At 37.6% G+C, this 20,712-nt stretch overlaps 1 protein-coding gene across 1 annotated transcript; it reads right to left on the bottom strand.

The window, feature by feature from the left end:
- Window positions 1-1,358: 1,358 nt before the first annotated feature.
- PTGER3 (prostaglandin E receptor 3) lies at window positions 1,359-17,683 on the bottom strand. The gene is made up of 2 exons (XM_039329110.1): window positions 16,459-17,683; window positions 1,359-5,817 (listed from the first exon to the last, which is right to left on the bottom strand). Exons 1-2 carry the CDS (start codon window positions 17,320-17,322, stop codon window positions 5,530-5,532), a joined length of 1,152 nt encoding a protein of 383 aa, XP_039185044.1. The 5' UTR covers window positions 17,323-17,683; the 3' UTR covers window positions 1,359-5,529.
- Window positions 17,684-20,712: the final 3,029 nt, after the last annotated feature.

The raw sequence follows: 20,712 nt of genomic DNA, 5'->3' as shown, positions 1-20,712 counted from the left end.
CAATTTCCATACATGGTAGCCAAATGTAAAAAAAAAAAATTCATTTGGCCTATGCTGTAAGTTGCCAAAGGAAGTCGGCTGTATAATGTGTTTTTTTGTGGCATCAATCAATACCAGTTAGGCAATGTTACAATTTCCTGTGGTTTATTTTTTCATTTGATGTTGCTTACGGAGGAGATAAAGATAGAAATGTTAACAATTAAAGAATTCCTGTAATCCAGCCTTTCCCAGTCTGATGACCTGCAGATATTCTAAACTGCTACTTCCATAACCCTAGCTAACATAGATCATGCTTGCTGGAGGGCATAACTCTTTTCTTCCAATCTAGAAGGCATTAGGTAATGGAAATGTAGCATTAATTATCTGGTATGTCAAAAATAAAGTCTGGATTCTAATTTATTCATCACTTAATAATACTACTTTTATTCTGTTTTATATGTTCTTATTTTAGAACCTAGTATTATTTTTCTGTTTTATATATAAATATATGTAACTAGTCTACTATTTGATGTTTTATTGCATCTGGTCTAATGGCTGTAATAAATTGATATGAGGGAAATTGAGAAAAAAATGTTGGACTTTGACTGAGTAAAGCAATAGGTTGATTAGTCTATTGCATATTCTCAGTAAAGTAATAATTTGATTATATTGCATATTCTTAGTAAAATCACTGCTGATTCTAGATGTAAATGTGCATAGGTTTATAGGTTTATATAATGAAATTTCAATAAATCATAACCAATTTGTTTTCAGCAAATTTCCTTTCAGTATGACTAAATATAAAAACAATCCATTACTTTTCCAAATGATAGTTCCTTACTTTCATAGCAAATGTGATCGTCATGTATAGACTAGTGCTATTTCAATATTTCCCATCAGAAAGGTACTTTAGGGACATACTGTAGGTAGAGTCTCTCATAGGTATTAATGCATGTCATCTGTTATGGAAATACATTTATTATTTGTTTAGAGGATTCTTAAGTTCTGAAACCTTAAAAATCCTTAAGAGAGTTGAGAGATACATTGAAGGAGGAAAGGTCCACATTGGCATATGCCAATAACAGCTGTCCTTCAGCATTTCTGTAAAGCTCACAACCTTTATATATACAATGATTTCATTTCTCCAATCTCCCTATCAACAGAGGAGGATTTTCCCATGCCAGGGTGGCATTTTCCATAGAAAAATACTTAGAATGGAATTTTCAAAGATGAGAAATAAAGCTTTCACAAGCATTAATATATCGTGACTATGCCTTTTCTATATTATAGTATACTGTATACTATACTTACTCATATACTTACCTGTGCATTTCTAAAAAGAAGAATGCCATACCACATAATTAATCACAGATAATTAGTTTTTTCATTCACAGGTCTGTTTATTAAATATATTTCTTTCATGGACACATTGCTTTCATAAGTCAGTTTAAATATATAAAACGTTAAAATACATCTAATGCAACAAACTGACACTGTAAACCATTAAATAAAAACAGCAACTCAACAGATTTCATGCAAGCACATTAAAAACCAAACTCCAAGTGAAATAAAAAAAATAGTTCTTTCTTAAAAAGCAGCAATTTTAAAAATTATATCTGGTGAATGGAATTCCAAAAATCTATTATTTACAATTAAGTTCTCAAAATTCTATATGTTGGCAATAGGTTCAAAACAGACTTGTGCAATAAAATCTACATACTTGTTTCTCTTTGCAACAATAATAAAGAATATAATAAACATGATTGCCATTAACTAAAGTACTGCTGTACATAGCAACATAGACCAGTATCAAGGACAAACAGAGTGTATTCTCCTGGATGGATGGTTTTCTTTTTGGTTGGGTTCACACACCTTTGTAAACCCTCCAAACCTAGATTAACAAAATAAAATAGCTGCAAACATATAACACATTTTGTCTAAGGGAAACATATTTTAGCTTAAAATGATGTGGTTCCTACAACTTGCTAAAGTAAATAACTAGATTCCTATGAATGCTAAATCATAAATCACACAGCATATTTTAGCCAATTATGTGAACTCAGCCTTTGAATATATTTTAAAATGTCATACATTTAAAAAGAGGCTAGTAAATGGGGGGAGTGGTAATTTTTGTGCACAAGGGACTGGACATATGCTTTTAATGAATACAAAAAGAGAAATGAAACTTGGTTTACAATCACATACATAACATACAAAGCTAAGTGTCCTCTGAAAACTTACATTGAAAGATAACAATAACTTTTAATAAATGCTAGATTTTCCTAGACAATCCATGATCTGTTAGGTCATCATTTCAAAGATATTTCCTGACATAAAAAAGAGAAACAGAATGACCAAGGGCAAAAAAACCCCCATCAGCTATTCCAACTAAATATATTTCCATTATGTTCTCCCCTATCCATTTACTCTTCCAGCTGTTTTTCTTCATTTTGTGATTACTGATATATTCTAAGTTTCATCCTTATTTGAGCTTGTTCAGATTTTAATGATATTTTAGGGGTATTTTAAAAACGTTTTTGCAAAGTTGCCCAAACTTGTTGGCAACTTATTTGCCTCATTTTGGCTACAATTCTATCAACTATCAGTATCCAGTACTCCACTCTTAGCCAAATAAATGTAACTGTTCTTCCCAAGTCTTTCTTCTAATTTTACAATACAACCACAATTTCACTCACATACCCTCATTTATCTGTGCAAATGTGTCAAAAGTTGTACACATACACCAATATAAATACAGACAAACTCCCAATACAAATTGTGTCATATTCCATATGAGATTTGCTTCATATGCACCTTATGAATACACAAAGGAATAAGCTGCCTGCTAGTGTCTAACAGCTGAGATAACTTATTTTTGAAGAGATGATTGGCCTTGAATAGACTTAGGAAGATATAACTCCACATTCTGCACAATATCCCTGACAGCCTCCAGAACTTTCTCATTTATTATTTCAAATTGATTTCTTCTTGTGACAAGAATAGTATGTGTTTACTTGAAACCTCAACTGGCATTAATTTAGAATTGTGTAACTCTGGGACGATGATTAAGATTTGTTCTTCAGTTCGCAGAGTAAGCCTCCCCCAGTACTGTGTTTCTCTGAAAGGAATTTTCCTAGGAGACCTAAATCATGGTTTGAAAAACAGGATTAATTGGAAAGTGTTTACAACTTTTGTGTGAAGATTCCCTACCTTTTTTCAGCAAGAGAAACAAGCAAGTTCAAAATTGGCAATAAACTTCTAGACCTTTTCTATTATGAAGGGGAAATCAAAATATGTCACTAAACTGGAAATATAACGGTTTTCTAAAATGCCTCTACAAGTGTGTATTAACAAATGTTTGTGGTACCAAGATAGTATCTGCTTCAAATCAGGTTTGAATCTTGGTGACTACATAAATATGTTTGTTCATAATGTGAACATAGTTTCACATTGGTTTCTGACGTTTTTAAAAATTACTTTCCTAAAAATAAAGTCAACATAGAAAGGTAGAAACAGAAGAAAAATAAATGTTTAGATAAATTAGTTTTACAATTAATTATAGAAAAGTACTGTTAATATATTTTGGTTATTTAAAAAATTGGTTATATTCTCTTTTTCTTTTTTTAGCAGTTCTTGGGTACTTAAGAAATATAATAGTAAAATAGCTGAACAGAATAAGTTAATAAGAAGAAAACCTGAGAAAATTTTTAAAAAATCATGATGCTGCTTGGATGAAAAGAATAACCAGACCTTGTAGGTACCATTAAAAAAAGGTTAAGTAGTATTTGGTCTAACTTCGGTGATCCTACATATATGTTATTAAATATTTTATTCAGCTGAGGGAATTGAAATAATTTGATTGGAACTAATTTGGTTGTGGAGTCCTTAGTGCTCCCTGAGTTTGGTTGTTTTCATTCAGACGTTTCATTACCTGGCTAGGTAATGTTTTCATTGCTGGAAGGGAGCTGGTTTGCTCTCTGTTTATGTATATATATGGTAGCTTGCCCTGTCAATGTTGGTGGGGGTGATGTTTTCTCCCTGGTAGTTCCTTGATTGGGCTGTTGTTTACTGCTTGATTCTCTGAACTGGTAGTTCTTTGATTAGGGTTTTGGTTACTGCTTGTTTGTCTGGGGTTAATCCAGCTATTAATCTCTGCTTGTCTGGGTATTGATTGCTGGCCAGGAGGCTTTCTGCTTTTTTTGTTTCCTTTTTATCTTTTAATTATCTCTTTTGAATGATATGTAAATGTTGTTTATCTCTATGTACCTGCTGACTTGTCTATGAAGTACTAAATTCCATGAAGTCCATGAGTAATGCCAACATCTATGTATTATGCAATGTAGATTTCTCTAAGCGCACCTAAGTTTTAGATTATAACTACCGCAATATTTGACCATCTGCCCACAAATTGTATTGTCTAAGGGTGAATGGAGTTCAATAGGATTGGAAGATGTCACATACAGAAAGTCTGATTAATCCATATTTTAACTAATGGATTAGTTAAACTATCTTATATATATAATTATGCATGTCCAATGAAAATTGTATTTAATTTGCCAAATTAATATTGGTTTAAAACATCACATGAAATATTTTAACTACATCATAATCCTATACTAATTATACAGTAGCTAATAAAAAAATACACACATATATTAATACATATGTAATATGGATTCAAGATACAAACCTTATTTAAATCACTGAGATTTTAGCCTTAGTACTTTTACACTGATTTCAGTAGAACATTAATTTGACTGTTTTAATGTGAACCAAGTGATCCAATACAGTCAATAGGCATACAAAATCAGTGGGCAATTTAATTCAATTATTGAGAAAACAATCTGCACTACTGCAGATAAACAACTATATCAGGACAATCTCTTTTTGGAAGTCAGCAATATGTAAATATAATGGTATCTTAAAATAGATTCACAACACACTAAAATTTGGTTGGTTTAACGTATTTCTTTCAACTGGGTTCTTACAATATGCTAAACCAACATTCCCCCCCCCCCAAAATCACATATTGACTTAGTGCAATGTGGGAATCAGTCACATTCCCAATCAGATCCTCAACAGAAGACTTTCTCAAATTTGGCAAGTTTTTACTAAATATAAAATTTGACACATTTGCAATATTACACAGATCCTGGGCCATATTTTTCAGACCCAGAAAACATGATTATTCCCTGATGCCTCCTGATATCACAATAGACTATTTCTATTCATAGTTCTTCCGCCAGCATGTTCAAAAATGTAATGTTGATTGACAGAATTATTTTAATTGCTGGTGATGGACACATAATTTTCTGGGCAGCATTTGAGAACTGATTTTGCCACTGCCACCTTCTGCTATTTTTTAAAACCCTAGTCTAATCAGGTTTAGCCCTGCTTTGATATTTTTAAATTAGTGAATTAAAAAAAAACTCCACTTAACTTTAACTTCCCCACAGTTAATTTACAGACACAAATGGACATGTGCTGGATGTCCAGATTCACAGTAAGGAAAACACTAGATCTAAAAGAAAGTACCGACATAAAGTTGTTTCAAACTGTTGTCCGTCTGATTTTGTTGGATAAAATGATATGTTGCCCTTTCCATTTGTCCTGAGAGTGGCATGAAATGGCGCGGGCTACCTGACAAAACTTCTGCACGAAGATCTTCCTAAGTAGCAAGTAAACCCAGGGGTCCAGGATCTGATTCAGTGAAGCCAAGCGGATATGGGTTAAGGAGAAATTGCATTCTGGCTGCTGTTCTGTACTTTGGGTTTGGTTACAGGATTCTCTGCATTGATTCATAGGATTGGGGTTAAAAGTCACTTTCAATATTGTCACCTAAAAAAGAAAGAGTGAAGAGAAGTATGCTGTTATTACTCAAGGCAATACTTTAAATCATCCCTTTATACAGTACAGGTAGTCCTTGACTTATGACCATAATAAGTGAAACATTTGTGAAGTAAATTTGCCCCATTTTATGACCTTTCTTGGTACAATTGTTAAGTGAATACTGCAGTTGTTAATGACACTGTTGTTAAGTGAATCTGGTTTCCCCATTGACTTTGCTTATAAGAACATCACAAAAGGGGTCATGTGACCCCAGGACACTGCAATCATCATAAATGTGAGTCAGTGGCCAAGCGTATGAATTTGAATCACATTGTAGTGGATGCTGCAGTGGTCGTTAAGTATGAAAAACGGTCACAAGCCACTTTTTTCAGTGCCGTTGTAACTTTGAATTATCACTAAGTGAACTGTTGTAAGTTGAGGACCACCTGTGTAATAGTTATTAATATTAAGGAAGAACAATGTTCCTGAGGCTTGTGGGGAGGAGCTCTCTTAGTCGCTTGAATTAAAGAGTCATAGGAGAAGCAAAGTAGGACTGAGCAGCACATCCAGTGATATGCTTTCTTCACAAATTCTTCTTCAAGTTCCTTTCTGGCTGTTCTGAATCCAGAACCAAGACAGCTCCAGTCCCTCAAAGGTTTAGTGTGAATTTTGATACATCAAACACAGAAGATCTCAGGAAAGCCACAAAGAAGCTACTCTGAGCTTTGTTTTTTTGTGGAACAAGAAAGGCATTTTGGGAATTGGGAGTTCTGCTTAGCTCTACCCATCTTGTTTAACACACTGTTTTCAAGATGGGCAACCAGATAACTTGTATATCTTGTATCAGGACAATATAATGGCAACAAATGGCACTCACCTTAGTTTCCTTTGCCCGAAACAGATTTTGAGAAATAAGAACGCTACTCTGGAAATTGGAAATAATATACTGTATAGCTATTATGACTAATACCAGCTATTACAATATTATCTTTCATATATTTGCCTGATCTTTTAAAACTGGTGACCATCACAATATGTTGTAACAGTGCATTCTATATAGTACTAAGTAGGGTCTGGCATTATTACACTTGGAAGGAGATTTCTGGGCTACAATGTTGGGAAGTAAAAAACAAAAAAATCTAAAAGATAGCAGGGACAAATCTCTTCTGTATGGTTGCCAAACATTTGTATAGATAGACTTGGTTACAGTGGCAACAACTGCACCATTGGGAGACCTGAAAGGACAAGTTAGGGTTAGATCTTCTTGGAGAAAATCTGTGTGGTTGCTAACAAACCAACAACTTGATTGAACATGAATGCATAAAGTTTCCAGAAGGTGTGCTTGACTAGAAGGAGAATGTTTTCCCCTTTTCTCTGTTTTCAGTTACACCTTTTTCTTCTTTGCTAGAAAGAATCAGAATCTAAAATCGGGAAGAGGGAGATGGAATTCTCCTTAACCCGTTTCTTTATTCTCCCTTCATTCACAGCTTTTCTGAATCACATACTCTCAAAGACACTGCTCTTTCCTTATAGGGACAGTTTTTCCAACCCTTCAATAAGTTTTGGTTACTTTTTCTTATACTTTCTCCACAGAATTGAAGAAAAAAATTGCTATAATTTTATTATTCAATTTTATATCTCCTATCTTAAATACATGACTTTGAGCTTAAGGCAGTGAAAATACAAAATAAAAATAATATTACATAGTTAGATAAGTCTGAAAAATCTTGCCAATAAACATTATTTTTATTTTAGCCCATCTTAACTCAGTCCTGTCATAAATCCAAAGACTTCAGGATAATCAATTTTAAAAATAACTGATTCATACATTATTTCCATTTGCTACTTTTCTCTTAACGATATTTTTAATCAAAAATATTTTGCAAGTTTTAAACCATTTTGAAAACCAGCTGAATCAATAAAGAAATCACTGTGAGAGAAGCATTTAATTATAGCCACTCTTGGGGAAAAAAATGTCTTTTCAGCTTGAATCAAGAAAAATCTTTTAATTTCTAGCAAATTATTAAATCTATTTTAGTGTCAAATTCCAGCTCTGTTAATGAACCACATGCCTGACAAACTGTATAATGTCCTCAGGAAAATTAACATTCTATTAACATCCATTATTCTAACTGATTAAAATCTGGAAACTGAATGAAATTATCCTACACCTTTAGAATCAATCCATTTTCTTCATGTAATAACCATGAAATTATATCAATTAGATATAAGCTTGTAGTTTCATGCAAACAAGGAATATATTCCAATAACAAGCTAAGTGATATTTATTTTTCCATGAATTATTTGGCATCCACTTTTTTACTCTCAATCAGCACTTTCGGTAATTCTCCATTTCCTTCACAAACACTGAAAGCACAGCTGCCTTTTAATTTAATTCTACGTGAAAGGGATAAGGGTAAATACAACCAGAGTTCAGACTATCAGATTTTATTGTTACATAAATTTTCCATTATGAAATTTGGTACAGAATATTCTGAAAGGGTATTTTTGTAACTAATATTAATCCAATTGGTATGTTCTGTTCTAATCAATTAATACAGCATGATATATTACACGTATCACACAATGAAGCAGATCAGAGGCTATATTTTTTATCCCTCCCATGCAGAGATGGCCTGGCCTCCTGCCTGCTGTCTTTCCCACTTCCCTACACATAAAAGCATTATGCCATAATTTTGATCTTTTTTTTTATTTTAAAGCACAAGCAAATTTTTGAAACCCATTTCTGTTATTAATTGCACATATTGTATCTATGCACTAGCTGTGTTTGTATAACACTCTTAAGTTGATTACACCTGTGACATGATGTCATGCAATAGCCAGTCAACTGCAAGATTACACTAGAGCAGTTTTCATTAAAAACATGCTCAGGGCTGCTTTGGTGGAAGGATCCTCCCTTACTCATCTATGTCATGCGAACACAATCAAAGGTGTGGAACAGTTGTGCCAGCCATGCCAAATCAGCCAGGCTTTCCGTTACAAAATGCACTGAATATGCGATTGCAATTCTGTTGATGCCCTCAGGCATCAACAGAATTGCACCTCACACTGCTTGCAGATATTCCTCCTGGAAATGCTTACAGCCAGCAGTTATTCCAAAAGAGAAAAAGAGTATCTCCTGCCCAGCTTCTGAAAACATTTCATCTGGTTTTTTTTTTCAATTCAGTCAAACAATATTCCCAAAATATTGCTTGGGAGGGAGGGCAATTTGCATACCTAACTTATACCATGGATCAAGAGTCTGGTAATCACTGTCCTAAATTCCAGTCCTCTGCTCTGGACATCAAACATATTACTTGCATATGTTCTGTCCCCCCCCCCCCCTCCTATTTTTACCTTCTTTATAGCCTGGAGAGTTTGCTGGGGTTAGGCTAGCTTTCTGTTGTTGTTTCTTTTGTTTCTTTTTTTACAAGGATGTTTTCTTACCATGGAACGTCTTGTAGGGACTGGCTTTGCAGTCAGGTTTAGCAAGGTGATGTTAAACACAGGCGGATATAGATTATGCGGTGTGGTGGAAGTGTGGGGAGAAGGCAGATTGTAACCAGGTGAGTGGGGATTGCATGTTTTTGTGTGTACTTGGGCTTGGAGTGCTATTATTTTTCCTTTTTTTAAAAAAAACAAAAACAAAACCCAAAACCTTTTGCCTACCATATGCCTTGTTCTGCGTTTGACAAAAGGGAATGAACAGATAATTACCTAAAGTTTTGCCAGTAGTTCCTGGTGCAAGGATTTTGCAAGTGTTTCATACTTACAGGAGAACCTGAGTAGGATTCTGTATTTCCCAAATTCTGATCCAGTTAGTCTATGACATGCTATCAGTTAGTGCCCAACTGATTATTTGTGTTCCCAAAAAGGTGCTTGTGTTTCAAGCAGTATCTATAATTTAGAGTCCTATTTCAACCCTGAATTCTATTAGTATCTATAGTGTGTGGATTTGCTTACTTATTTTTTATTAAAACATTTTTGATTCTTCCTGAAAGCACCTCCAAAGTGATATAAAATTTAGAAAATTAAATTAATCTCTTATGAAATTAAGCACAGACCATCTTTAAGATGAACTAGAAGTTAACTAATGCTGTTTAAAATCTATAAAAAAGAGCTGAATGAAACAAAATACAGGTAGCTCTTGACTTACAACAGTCCATTTAGTGACCATTCAAAGTTACAACAGCACTGAAAAAGTGATTTATGACCATTTTCACCCTTATGACCTTTGTAGCAGCTCCATGATCATGTGATCAAAATTCAGATTCTTGGCAACTGATTCATACTTATGACCTTTGCTGTGTCCCAAGGTTAAGTGATCACCTTTCGCAACCTTTTGACAAGCAAAATCAATGGGAAAGTCAGCTTCACAACAATCGTATTATTAACTTATCAACTGCAGTGATTCACTTAATAACTGTGGCAAGAAAGGTAGTAAAATGGAGCAAAATTCAGTTAAAAATGTCTCACTTAACAGAAATGTTGAGCTCAATTATGGTCATAAGTCAAGGACTACCTGTATAAAACTAACCTTGTTTAAAACTCATTAATAGTATACTGTATACTGTAACCCCCACAAGTAATTTTTCATGGTCCATTTAAAACTGAAAGAAAGGAGAGAAGGAGGAGATCAGGGGAAGGGGACGGGCGCTCATCTATTTCGGTGAGGGAGTCCCTAATTTGAACTCTGCCACAGAAAAAATATTAAGAAAAGATGAGACTAGTAGAGAGGAAATAAAGTGCATGCCAATATAAAATATGCTGGAATCAAGAAATCACGACCAAAAATTTATGTCCATAAAGCTGGGGAAAATAACCCAGGTATTAGCCCAGTGATTACGACTTGACCCTGTACATTTAAGAAGCAGGATTGACCTGTGATGTCTCCTGGTATTCCAGGACAGAGAAATCTCTTACTCAGGGAAATGTCTTATTTTATTTATTATTTTATTTTTTATTTTTAAAATTTATAAGCCGCCCCACTCCCGAAGGACTCTGGGCGGCTAACAATAAAAAACACATAAAACAGAACAGAACAACAGTACAAAGACAATCATCCAGGGGTCAGGTTTTATAAACCCTAGGCCTGCCGGAAAAGCCAGGTCTTAAGTAGCTTACGGAAGACAAACAGGGTGGGAGCGGTCCTAATCTCCGGGGGGAGCTGATTCCAAAGCGTGGGTGCCATCACAGAGAAGGCCCTCCTCCGCGGCCCCGCCAAATGGCACTGCTTGGCCGACGGGGCCTGAAGGAGGCCCAGAAGTCTTTACTTCTTTTTAGCTGTTTACTATGGTTCAAACATCAAATGGTCCCCAGTGGTATTCGGAGAAGCAAGGAATTTGATAGCATTAGGCAGGGCTACAAAGCAAGGAATTTTGTACATTAAAACTGAGCTCCAACATCTGGTCATAGGTTTCCCATCGCTGTTCTGTCCTTTCTGGAAGTTTTATTTTAGTTGAAACAAGAAAGACTTGAAACATTTTTTGATTAATCTGAATGACTGAATTTATTACTTTTTCTGCCTCAGAGTTTGACAATAAAGCAGAGACAGAGTGTCAGATTTAGATTATGGGGATTATGGGAATTAGATTATGGGATATCTTTTGTCCTTGAGACACCTAGTTTCCTTTAAGCAGTCAGAAAAACGCTTCCTCTCTTTTCTTTCTTGCCAACATTTATCTCAAACAAATTTCAGCTGCCAACAGGGTAAGGCTGCAACTAGCACCAAATTACGTAAGGCTTTTTCAGAACAGCAAATGAACAAAGTTAATTTAGAATACGTGTATTTGTCTATTTGGATATTTGTATCAATCTGCCAAATTCTCACTGAGAAACTATTCTGTTTTATTGAGACTCTGGTTTCTATAGTGAAAGTCAACATCTACAGGAAATGTCAATATCCATTCCAAAAGATAAAACCTTGCACCACATCCACTAGTTATTAGGTGATTCAATGATACAACCTATATTTTGAGATACAAAGGAGAATAATGAAACAACTGCTTATTTGCCTGACTGATTGAAATCGCAGTGTTATATGTGTGCATTAGATATTCACTTCAAGAGCTTTAACTCAGTGCATAACAGAAAAAAAATAACAGGCTAAATTAGGATCAGCTCAAGTCACCTTGATCATTTAAAGAAATATTAAAAAAATCTATCTCTAGGTCATTGAATACTGTCATATTCTGGATATCCTAGTATCTATAAACATGCTTTAAGGCTCTCAACAACTACTAAAACTATAACTATAAAGACTGTTTTGATAAAGCCCATATTAGGACATATGCCTTCATGATGAGGCTGCAATGGATGAAGAATGTAATTCATTAAATTTATACAAAAATAAATATATTTGGCTTTTAGGGATGAGAGATGCCTACAGTGAGCCAAGATTTTCTTACATGCTGAGCCCTTTGCGTATAACATCAGGAGGCGTGCGTAACAGTGGTGGAGTTAGCACTGAAATATACTTTATCATTAGCTCTCTCCTTGCTACCCTGAGGAGGCCCATGGTCACAAGACTTTTTTTTTTATTGCAATGGTTTAACTTGGCTAGACTACCAGAGATAATCTATGTGATATAATGCTTAAAGTTATTGGACTGGAACAAGGAAGATCTATCCTGAGCCACAGAAAATAAATGAGTGATTTGGGACTAGCTACTCTTTCAACCCATCCTAGCTCACAGGATCATTACTGTGGAGGAAAAGGAATACAAACAGTTCTATGCTCTGAGTTCCTGGAGGAAATGTGAGATATAAATCTAAATTTATTTTGTTCAAATGATGGAAAAAAATGCGATATAAATTAATATAGTAGAACGGCAAATAAATGGGCATATAGTATAAGCCAAGTCTCACACACACACACACACACACACACATCTTATAGTCAAGGAATTAAATATTTGACATATTTCTGTCATACATATGAACATAAGATAAAATAGCATAATTCAATCACCTTAATTCTTCAAATCTATTGGCAGAGTTTATCATAACCATTAGAAGCGCAGCACATCTTAGGCATGGCACAAGGGAAACATCAGAATGAAATAATGGTTTCTTACGATACAACAGTCATTCAAGACAGTGATGAGTCTGCATACAGATGGGAGGTTGAACAACTGGCCCTGTGGTACAGCCAGAACAATCTGGAGCTGAACACACTTAAAACTGTAGAAATGATAGTGGATTTTAGGTGGAGGTCTCCTATTCTACCACCTCTTACAATATTAGACAACACAGTATCAACAATAAAGACCTTCAAGTTTCTGGGTTCTATAATCTCTCAGGACTTGAAACGGGCACTGAATATCAAAAACGTCACCAAAAAAGCACAACAAAGAAAGTTCTTCCTGAGCCAACTAGAAAGCTCAGATTGCCCAAGGAGCTGCTGCTACAATTCTACGGAGGAATTACTGAGTCTGTCATTTGTACTACTATAATTGTCTGTTTTGGTACAACAACCAAACAGGACAGGTACAAGCTTCAACGGATAGTTAGGACTGCAGAAAAAACAACTGCAACCAGCCTGCCTTCCACTGAGGACCTATATTATGAGCTAGAAAGAGAACTGAGAAAATATCTATAGACTCTTCACATCTTAGAAATAAACTGTTTCAACCCCTCAAGACTCCGCTATAGGGCATTGCACGCTACAACAACTAGACACAAAGACAAGTTTTTCCCCTCATGACATTACTCTGCTAAATACCCAATTCCCACAGCACTGTTTTATGCCAAAGAATAAATTTACCCATGTAGTAGGACTCTATTGTTATTATCCTTCTCATCTTTCCTATTATCTTCTCCTATTGGTATATTATATCATTTTGTTTTTTGTATGTACGCTGAAAGCTTATGTACCAAACACAAATTCCTTGTGTGTCCAATCACACATGGCCAATAAAAGAACATTCTATTATTAGTACCACTACTGCTGCTGATTACTTAGTATTATTACTGTTATTGTTAGTGCTACTGTTACAAAAGAACTCAGACCTATAACTACCATTAAAGTATTTAGACTAAAGAGGGAGTGTCAGTCATATATGTAGAAGATTATATAGGCATTAGTATCTGAATACTCCAGCAAATCATTAGGTGTTCAATTTTCTTTTTTCTATGCCCAAGTGTGCATCTCAATGGCACACTTCAGGGAAAAATTAGATGGAGCAAGTTCAAATAGCCTGTCTACTCTTAAGTCTATAATCCATATTCATTTTAATTTGTAAAGGTGAGGGTGCCTTGGAAAATCGCTATTTCACAATCGGCAGTGTCTGCAAAGGTACATATGTGTCAAATGAAGACGCCAGTGTTGTGTCGATATAGTGCAAAATCTGTCCCTTTTGTATATGTGCCATGATGTCACATACAAAGGGGTGAAGCTTATCATGTGATTTGTGTGATCTGCATTAGATTATGCAGATGTGTTTATAGTCAAATCTGTTTTCCCATCATTGTACTGGGGGGAAAAAAACAGCTGCTTCCCTGAACAACTTGGAGACTGGTCAAGGTTAGAAACCTAATACATATATCACAATGAATACAAGGTACTATAATAGTCATAAATGGAAATAAAATGCCACTAATGGCATTTTGTTGAACTTCTTCGTATAAATATCCCAAGCAATTTTTTTTTTTTTTTGCTGTCACTGGTAGCAGAAAATATTTTGGAGTAATGTGTGTAAATTCACTTTTGGAAAGTGCTAGTAGGCTTGGATAAAAGGCAAAATGTTTAGTTTAATACAGATTATGTTTGCTGAATAATATAAACAGAGAGAGATTCAGATTTAAAAACAGTCATTTATTTTTAGTCCAAACTAATCTATTACTGAAGTATAGTCAAACTAACTAGCACTATGATTAAATTATCCAACTCTTGTCCAGTCTCCGACAGGCCCTTTCTGGGGAAGAAGATGCCTTGGGCCTCAGCTTCAGGGGGCCCTGGATGAAGTGGATTATTTGAACCCTTTTCAATCTGGGTTCAGGTTGGAATGGTACTCAGATGGCCATGGTTGTGCTTGTAAATGATCTTTGGAGGGCTTGGAACAGGTGCAATCATCCTGGGTCTCCTAAATCTCAGTGGCTTTCAATATTATCAGCCACAATATCCTTTTAGACTGTTTTCGGGTGGGAAGAGGGAGGCACTGTTTGGGGTAGTTCTCCACTTTTCTCCTTGACCCCCAGTTCCAGTCAGTATTAGTGAGGGTGGAGGTCAAATCCTAGGCCAGTGATGGTAAACCTTTTAGAGACTGAGTGCCCAAACTGCAACCCAAAACCCACTTATGCATCGTCGGGTGCCGGGTGGGTGTGGCCCATTGGCTGGGCGTGACCCATTGGCTGGGCATGGCTGTGGTGGTAATGGCAGACTGGGTGGGACTAAAAAGTTCAATCAATCAATTCCAACTTTGCAAGATTTTTTTTCCTGCGAGAAGTTGAAATTGACTGATTGATTGAACCTTTTTTTTTTTTTTTTTGCACACAGCGCGGAGGCCTAAAGTGAAAAGATTTTATAAAACCCAGCTGAAGGCCAAGGACTGGGGCGACAGCACGCGTGCCCACAGAGAGGGCTCTGAGTGCCGCCTCTGGCACCCGTGCCATAGGTTTGCCACCACTGTCCTAGGCCTCTGCAATGTGTTTTCTCATCCACTGGGTGAAATCAACCACTGGATGAAAGCATTCAGTGACAGAGAGTGTGGGATCATCATCTGCCCATCCCACCAGATTGGATAGGATAAGCATATTCCATGTCCCTTCGCTTAAATATTGCCTTATCCTATCCAATCTGGTGGGATGGGTAGATGATGATCCCACATCCTCTGTCTTCCCTGAGACTCTGGAATATCACAGTTAGGATAACTGTCTAATCTGACCTGTTTCCAAGTACTATCCCGTGTTTCTTTTGAAAGAAGCCATTGAAGTTATAGAATATACAATCATTTTCATCTGGGGTAAAGTATTTCATATTTTTCCAAAGATCTACAATACTAAGCAGAAATCTTAGTAAGACCGGGAAGAAAACAACAAAATGGGGACTGTTATGATGATTAAAATGAAATTAAGTATATCTACAACCACTTTCAGCTATAACCATCTTGGCTAAAGACAATCAGAAATGTGTGTATGGTTCATTTCAAAAGATATTTGGACAGAATTTTGATAAAGTTAAACACAGGACAGGGGTTATATAAACAGAAAAATTACACTGACTAAAGTTGCATAGCACACTAATTAATAAGGAACTTAAATTTTTGTTAAGATGTCATCTCTTTTCTCTCACATGTTTAAACATACAGAAATAATAATAATAATAATAATAATAATAATAATAATAATAATAATAATAATAATAATAATAATAATAATAATACTGTTGGAAGGGACCTTGGAGTCATTTAGTCCAACCTGCTGCTCAGGCAGGAAACCCTATACCATTTCAGACAAATGGATGTCCAGTCTCTATCCAGATTATATCAGAACATTGTAAAAAAAAATTGGAACATATATAACAAGTTACACACTATTGCCAGCTTTCTCTAACTGGATGTTTTCTGCAAGTTAGATTTACTACAACAATTTGCAGCCTGGCTTTGTGCCAACAGGCCACTCTGTAGCAACTGGACACACAGAGAAAACCTACCAAAAGTGGGGACCAACAAGCAAGGAGGACACACATGATTCCCAGCAACTGGATAAAGGTTTCCATGGTAATCCTGCCCCACTGCTTCCTTGATCGGGATGTTGAGCTCTTGGACCAGCAGCGACACACCAGTGCAGTTATGGTTGTCATGTTGCATGCCACAGTGACAGCGAGGGAAAAGAGACCCAAGAGAGCAAATGTAGAAGCAAAAACAGCATTGCCCACCGAGGGATTTTCGTGCTCCTTCATACTGATGAAGCACCAGGTGCCAGGCCACTGAAGTGTATACTTCCCAATGCCCATGATGGGCAAGAGAGCAAAGGCAAAGCTAGTCAGCCACACACAAAGTAGAACAGTCCTGGTCAACCTGGTCTTCATGTGGCCAGTGTACCAATGGGGGGCCTGGATGGCCAGAGCCCTTTCCACAGCCATGGCACTTGCAATGAAGAGAGGGCAAAGACCAAAAACGGTCATGGCCAAGCCAAAAAAGGCACACAGGCCCTGGGAAGGGTCCACCTCTCGCCATTTCCGATTGGCCAAGTATACTGTGATGACCACGGGGCTGGTCAGCAGCTGCCCGGTGAGGTCCGTCAAGGCCAGGGAACCAATGCACAGCAAGAACGGCCTCTTCCGCTGGTTTTCCTTCTTTTGGTAAGCTCGGTAGGCTAGCAGCATGGCCAGTCCGTTGCCCACCATGCCCGTGATCATCATGGTCAAGGGGAAAGCCACCGACACGGAGGCGCATTGCTCCGCGAACGTCCCGCTGCCGTTGCCTTTCTCCCGGCTCCAGCCGGCGGCATTGAGGGGGGCCATGCCGAACTGAGTGGAGTTGAGCCGGCCCCCATAAAGCCCGCGGAAAGTCATGTTGCGCACGCGAAGGGCGAACGGAGCAGCCCCGGCGGCGAATGGGAGCGGAGCCCGAGACGGTCCCCTTCCATCGCGGCGCTCCAGGCGTTGGCGAGCCGCTTTCGGGGCTTCAAGTGGTCGAGGAGGATAACCCGCCGCTCTCTTAAAGGCGCGGAGGCGGAGCTTTCATTCATCAGGTGCCTCTCTCCTCCTTTCGCTCTCTCGCTCGCTCAGACGGAGAGAGAGAAAGGGAAAACTAAGCGCTCTCGCTTTGGCGCCTGTTTTCTGCCCGCAGCTCAGGGCTCCACGCCCCTCCTGCTCTCCAGATGGAAAAAGGCAACCGGCAACACAAGCACAAGTGCTCAGAAAGTGCCCAGGACTCTCCCGGGGCGTGGGGTTTCTCTATAGTTCAGGCGTGCTGCCTTTTCCCGTCTTCGCTTTTCCCTCCTATCTCCTGGTTGTGTTTGAATTGAGCGCGGTTAGCGGGGTTTCCCTCCCGGGTCGCGCACCGGCTCGCGTAACTGGCTGGCAAGAGGCTTGGATCCTAGTTTTCTCTTCTTCCTCAATGGCGAATAATTCCATGGAATCAATAGAGGTGCGGATGGCTCAGGATTAAGGGATTAAGTATAAAAACTGACGCATACGGGTCGCTTAAAGTGCCCGAAATCTTGGGCTGGCGATACATGGTATCAAATTTAACAATCTTTAAATATTATGTAGCAATTATTAGTATTATATATTAGGTAGGAATAATAATTTGGAAGGGACCTTGAAGGTCATCTAGTCTAACCCCCTGCTGAGGCAGGAAACTTAATGGTGGGATTCAGCCAGTTCGCACCACTTTGGCAGAACCGGTAGCTAATTTTTTGTTGCCCGCTCAGAATGGACTTCCGGAAGCAGCATCTACACACAACGGATTGTTCACCTATTTGAATCCCACCACCGAGGAAACCCTAGTAGTCTACTATTCTTTAGCTTTAGGTAATGGAATATGGCGTGAAGGGGTGAATATCTGTGAGGGGATTATGAAAGATGGTTTCTGGGGTGAGGGAATGTTATGAAGTATCGTACAGGCTTTTGTACACTTACTGTAGTTTCCATGGAATCCTGTTAAGTCCTTTTAGGCCAGCGTGGTTGGTGAATTGAGATGGTTGGCTTTCCAATGAGCAAGCTGGGCCCCTTTGCAAAGCACAGGCTTCTGAGACCAGATAACAACAGTTCTTTTCACTTTTCCTCTAGGGCTTTTTGGCTGTTTGTAGCTGGTAACTGGAGGCAGCGATTACCAGGAAATGTGTATTTTGCAGTGCTCAAACTTGATGCTGTCACTTTGAGTTGCAAGTTTTAAATATTGCCCTTATGTACTTCTTACATATCTATTTCTGGCTGCAATTTTGTTTTTAAAGGGCATTTTTAATAAACATAGCAGCAATGCCACCTAGTGAGAAAAGTTATTATGTAACTTGACACATTTTCCTCAGTGCTTTAAAACAGCATTTCATGAGTAATGATTTAAGTCAATGATTGAGAAACCATTATCTGCTATATAAGGCTGACTAGTTAAACAACTGGCCTTGTGTGCAGCCGGAATAATCTAGAACTGAACACACTTAAATCCGTAGAGATGATAGATTTTAGGAGGAGCACTCCTATTCTACCAACAATACAGTATCAGAAGTAGAGACCTTCAAATTTCTTGGTTCTATAATCTCCCAGGACTTGAAATGGATACCTGACATTAGAACAACAAAGAATGTTTTTCCTGGGGCAACTCAGAAAGCTCAGACTGCCCAAGGAGCTGCTAATACAGCAGCCAAAAAGGTACAGACTTTAATGGATAGTTAGGATTGCAGAAAAAAGTTGAAATCAGCCTGCCTTCCATTGAGGACCTATATACTGCACAAGCCAGAAAGAGGGCTGAGAAAATGTCTTCAGACCTCACATACTGGACATAAACGGTTTTAATTCCTCCCCTCAGGATGCCGCTAGAGCAGACATGTCAAACTCGCGACGTCGTACGTTATCAGGACGGTTTTGCCATTGCCGGCAATGGGGTGGGTACGGCTTCTGGATGATGCCTCCAGCCCGTGGGCCTGCAGTTTGACACCCCTGCACTAGAGCATTGTATGCCAAAATTAGTTTCTCCTCATGCCATCACTCTGCTAAACACCTAATTCCCACAACAGTCTTATGCCTAAGAATATCCAACCATGTAGTAGGATTGTATAACTATTATCTTCTCATCTTTCCTATTACCTACTCCTTGTGACTATCATTTTGTTATATTTTATGATTATTGTATCTTATAATTTATGATTTCTCATTTTGTTGCTTGCATGTATACAGAGAGCTTAAGCACAAGGAGAAAAAATCCTTGTGTGCCCAATCACACTTGCCCAATAAATAATATTCTAATTCTAAAACATTCCTCTGTGTCTGTTTCATTTTGAATTATATAGCAGAAACAGCCAGTGCTTTAATAATAATGAAAAAAAAAATTCTATAATTTGCTCCAAAGATCTAGCAATTTTGGAAAACACAATCTTTGTGCAAAATCAATTTGTGTATCAATGGCATACGTTCCTTGGGAAAGCATCTGAACCACAGTATGTTCAAACAGAAAAGTAGGTGAGAAAGAATAAGACCCCAATAACAAGTGGATGTTATATCAGAAGCAAATGGAGGATTGATGGAAGCCTTTTTGGTGAAGATTTGAATATAACGTATTATGGTACTTTCCTGTAAATACAATTCAGTGATCATCTGTACATTTACAAAGATTCTGCATTAACACTGAAACCTTCTTCTATAGGCTTTAGAGTTTTCTTTTCAAGAGCTTTTAAAAATAAAGTTATGATGTACTTTTTTCTTATAAAGCAAGGAAACCCCACAATTCCTTGTAGAGCAGTGCTTCTCAACGTTTGTGTGACGGCGATCCCCGTCACACAAACGTGACGCGCATGCGCGGCCCCCATGCGCGGCGCCGCCACCCCCATGCGTGGCGCGCATGTGCGCCGCTGCCCCCGAGGGGGGAAAATGGCGGATCGCCTTGTTTGGCGACCCCCGAGAAATGGTCGATCGACCCCAAATGGGGTCGCGACCCATAGGTTGAGAACCGCTGTTGTAGAGCAATTGTTCATTACTTACTCGGCCTTGTCTTACAATGGTTTAATCAGAGACTTTCTCAAATGAAGCTATAGACCAGATCATATCATATATTGTCTAGCTTATTTGTTGTTTTGCAGCTAATTTAGCTACTAAAAGTAAATGCTGAATATGTTTACTTTGCTAATTCTTTTTCATTCTCACTTTCTAGACTTTGAAGAACGTGTTTTATTTTGCTAAAAAAATGTTCTGATGTAGTTTATATCTGCTTTTCCCTAAGAGAAGCTTGTGTTTGTTTAAATCTAT

Source organism: Crotalus tigris, unplaced genomic scaffold, assembly GCF_016545835.1.
Source record: "Crotalus tigris isolate CLP2741 ecotype Arizona unplaced genomic scaffold, ASM1654583v1 scf7180000024387.2241675, whole genome shotgun sequence".
Classification (NCBI taxonomy): Eukaryota; Metazoa; Chordata; class Lepidosauria; order Squamata; family Viperidae; genus Crotalus; species Crotalus tigris.
The sequence above is the reverse complement of the archived record's forward strand: the minus strand, read 5'-3'. Positions and strand labels throughout refer to the sequence as shown.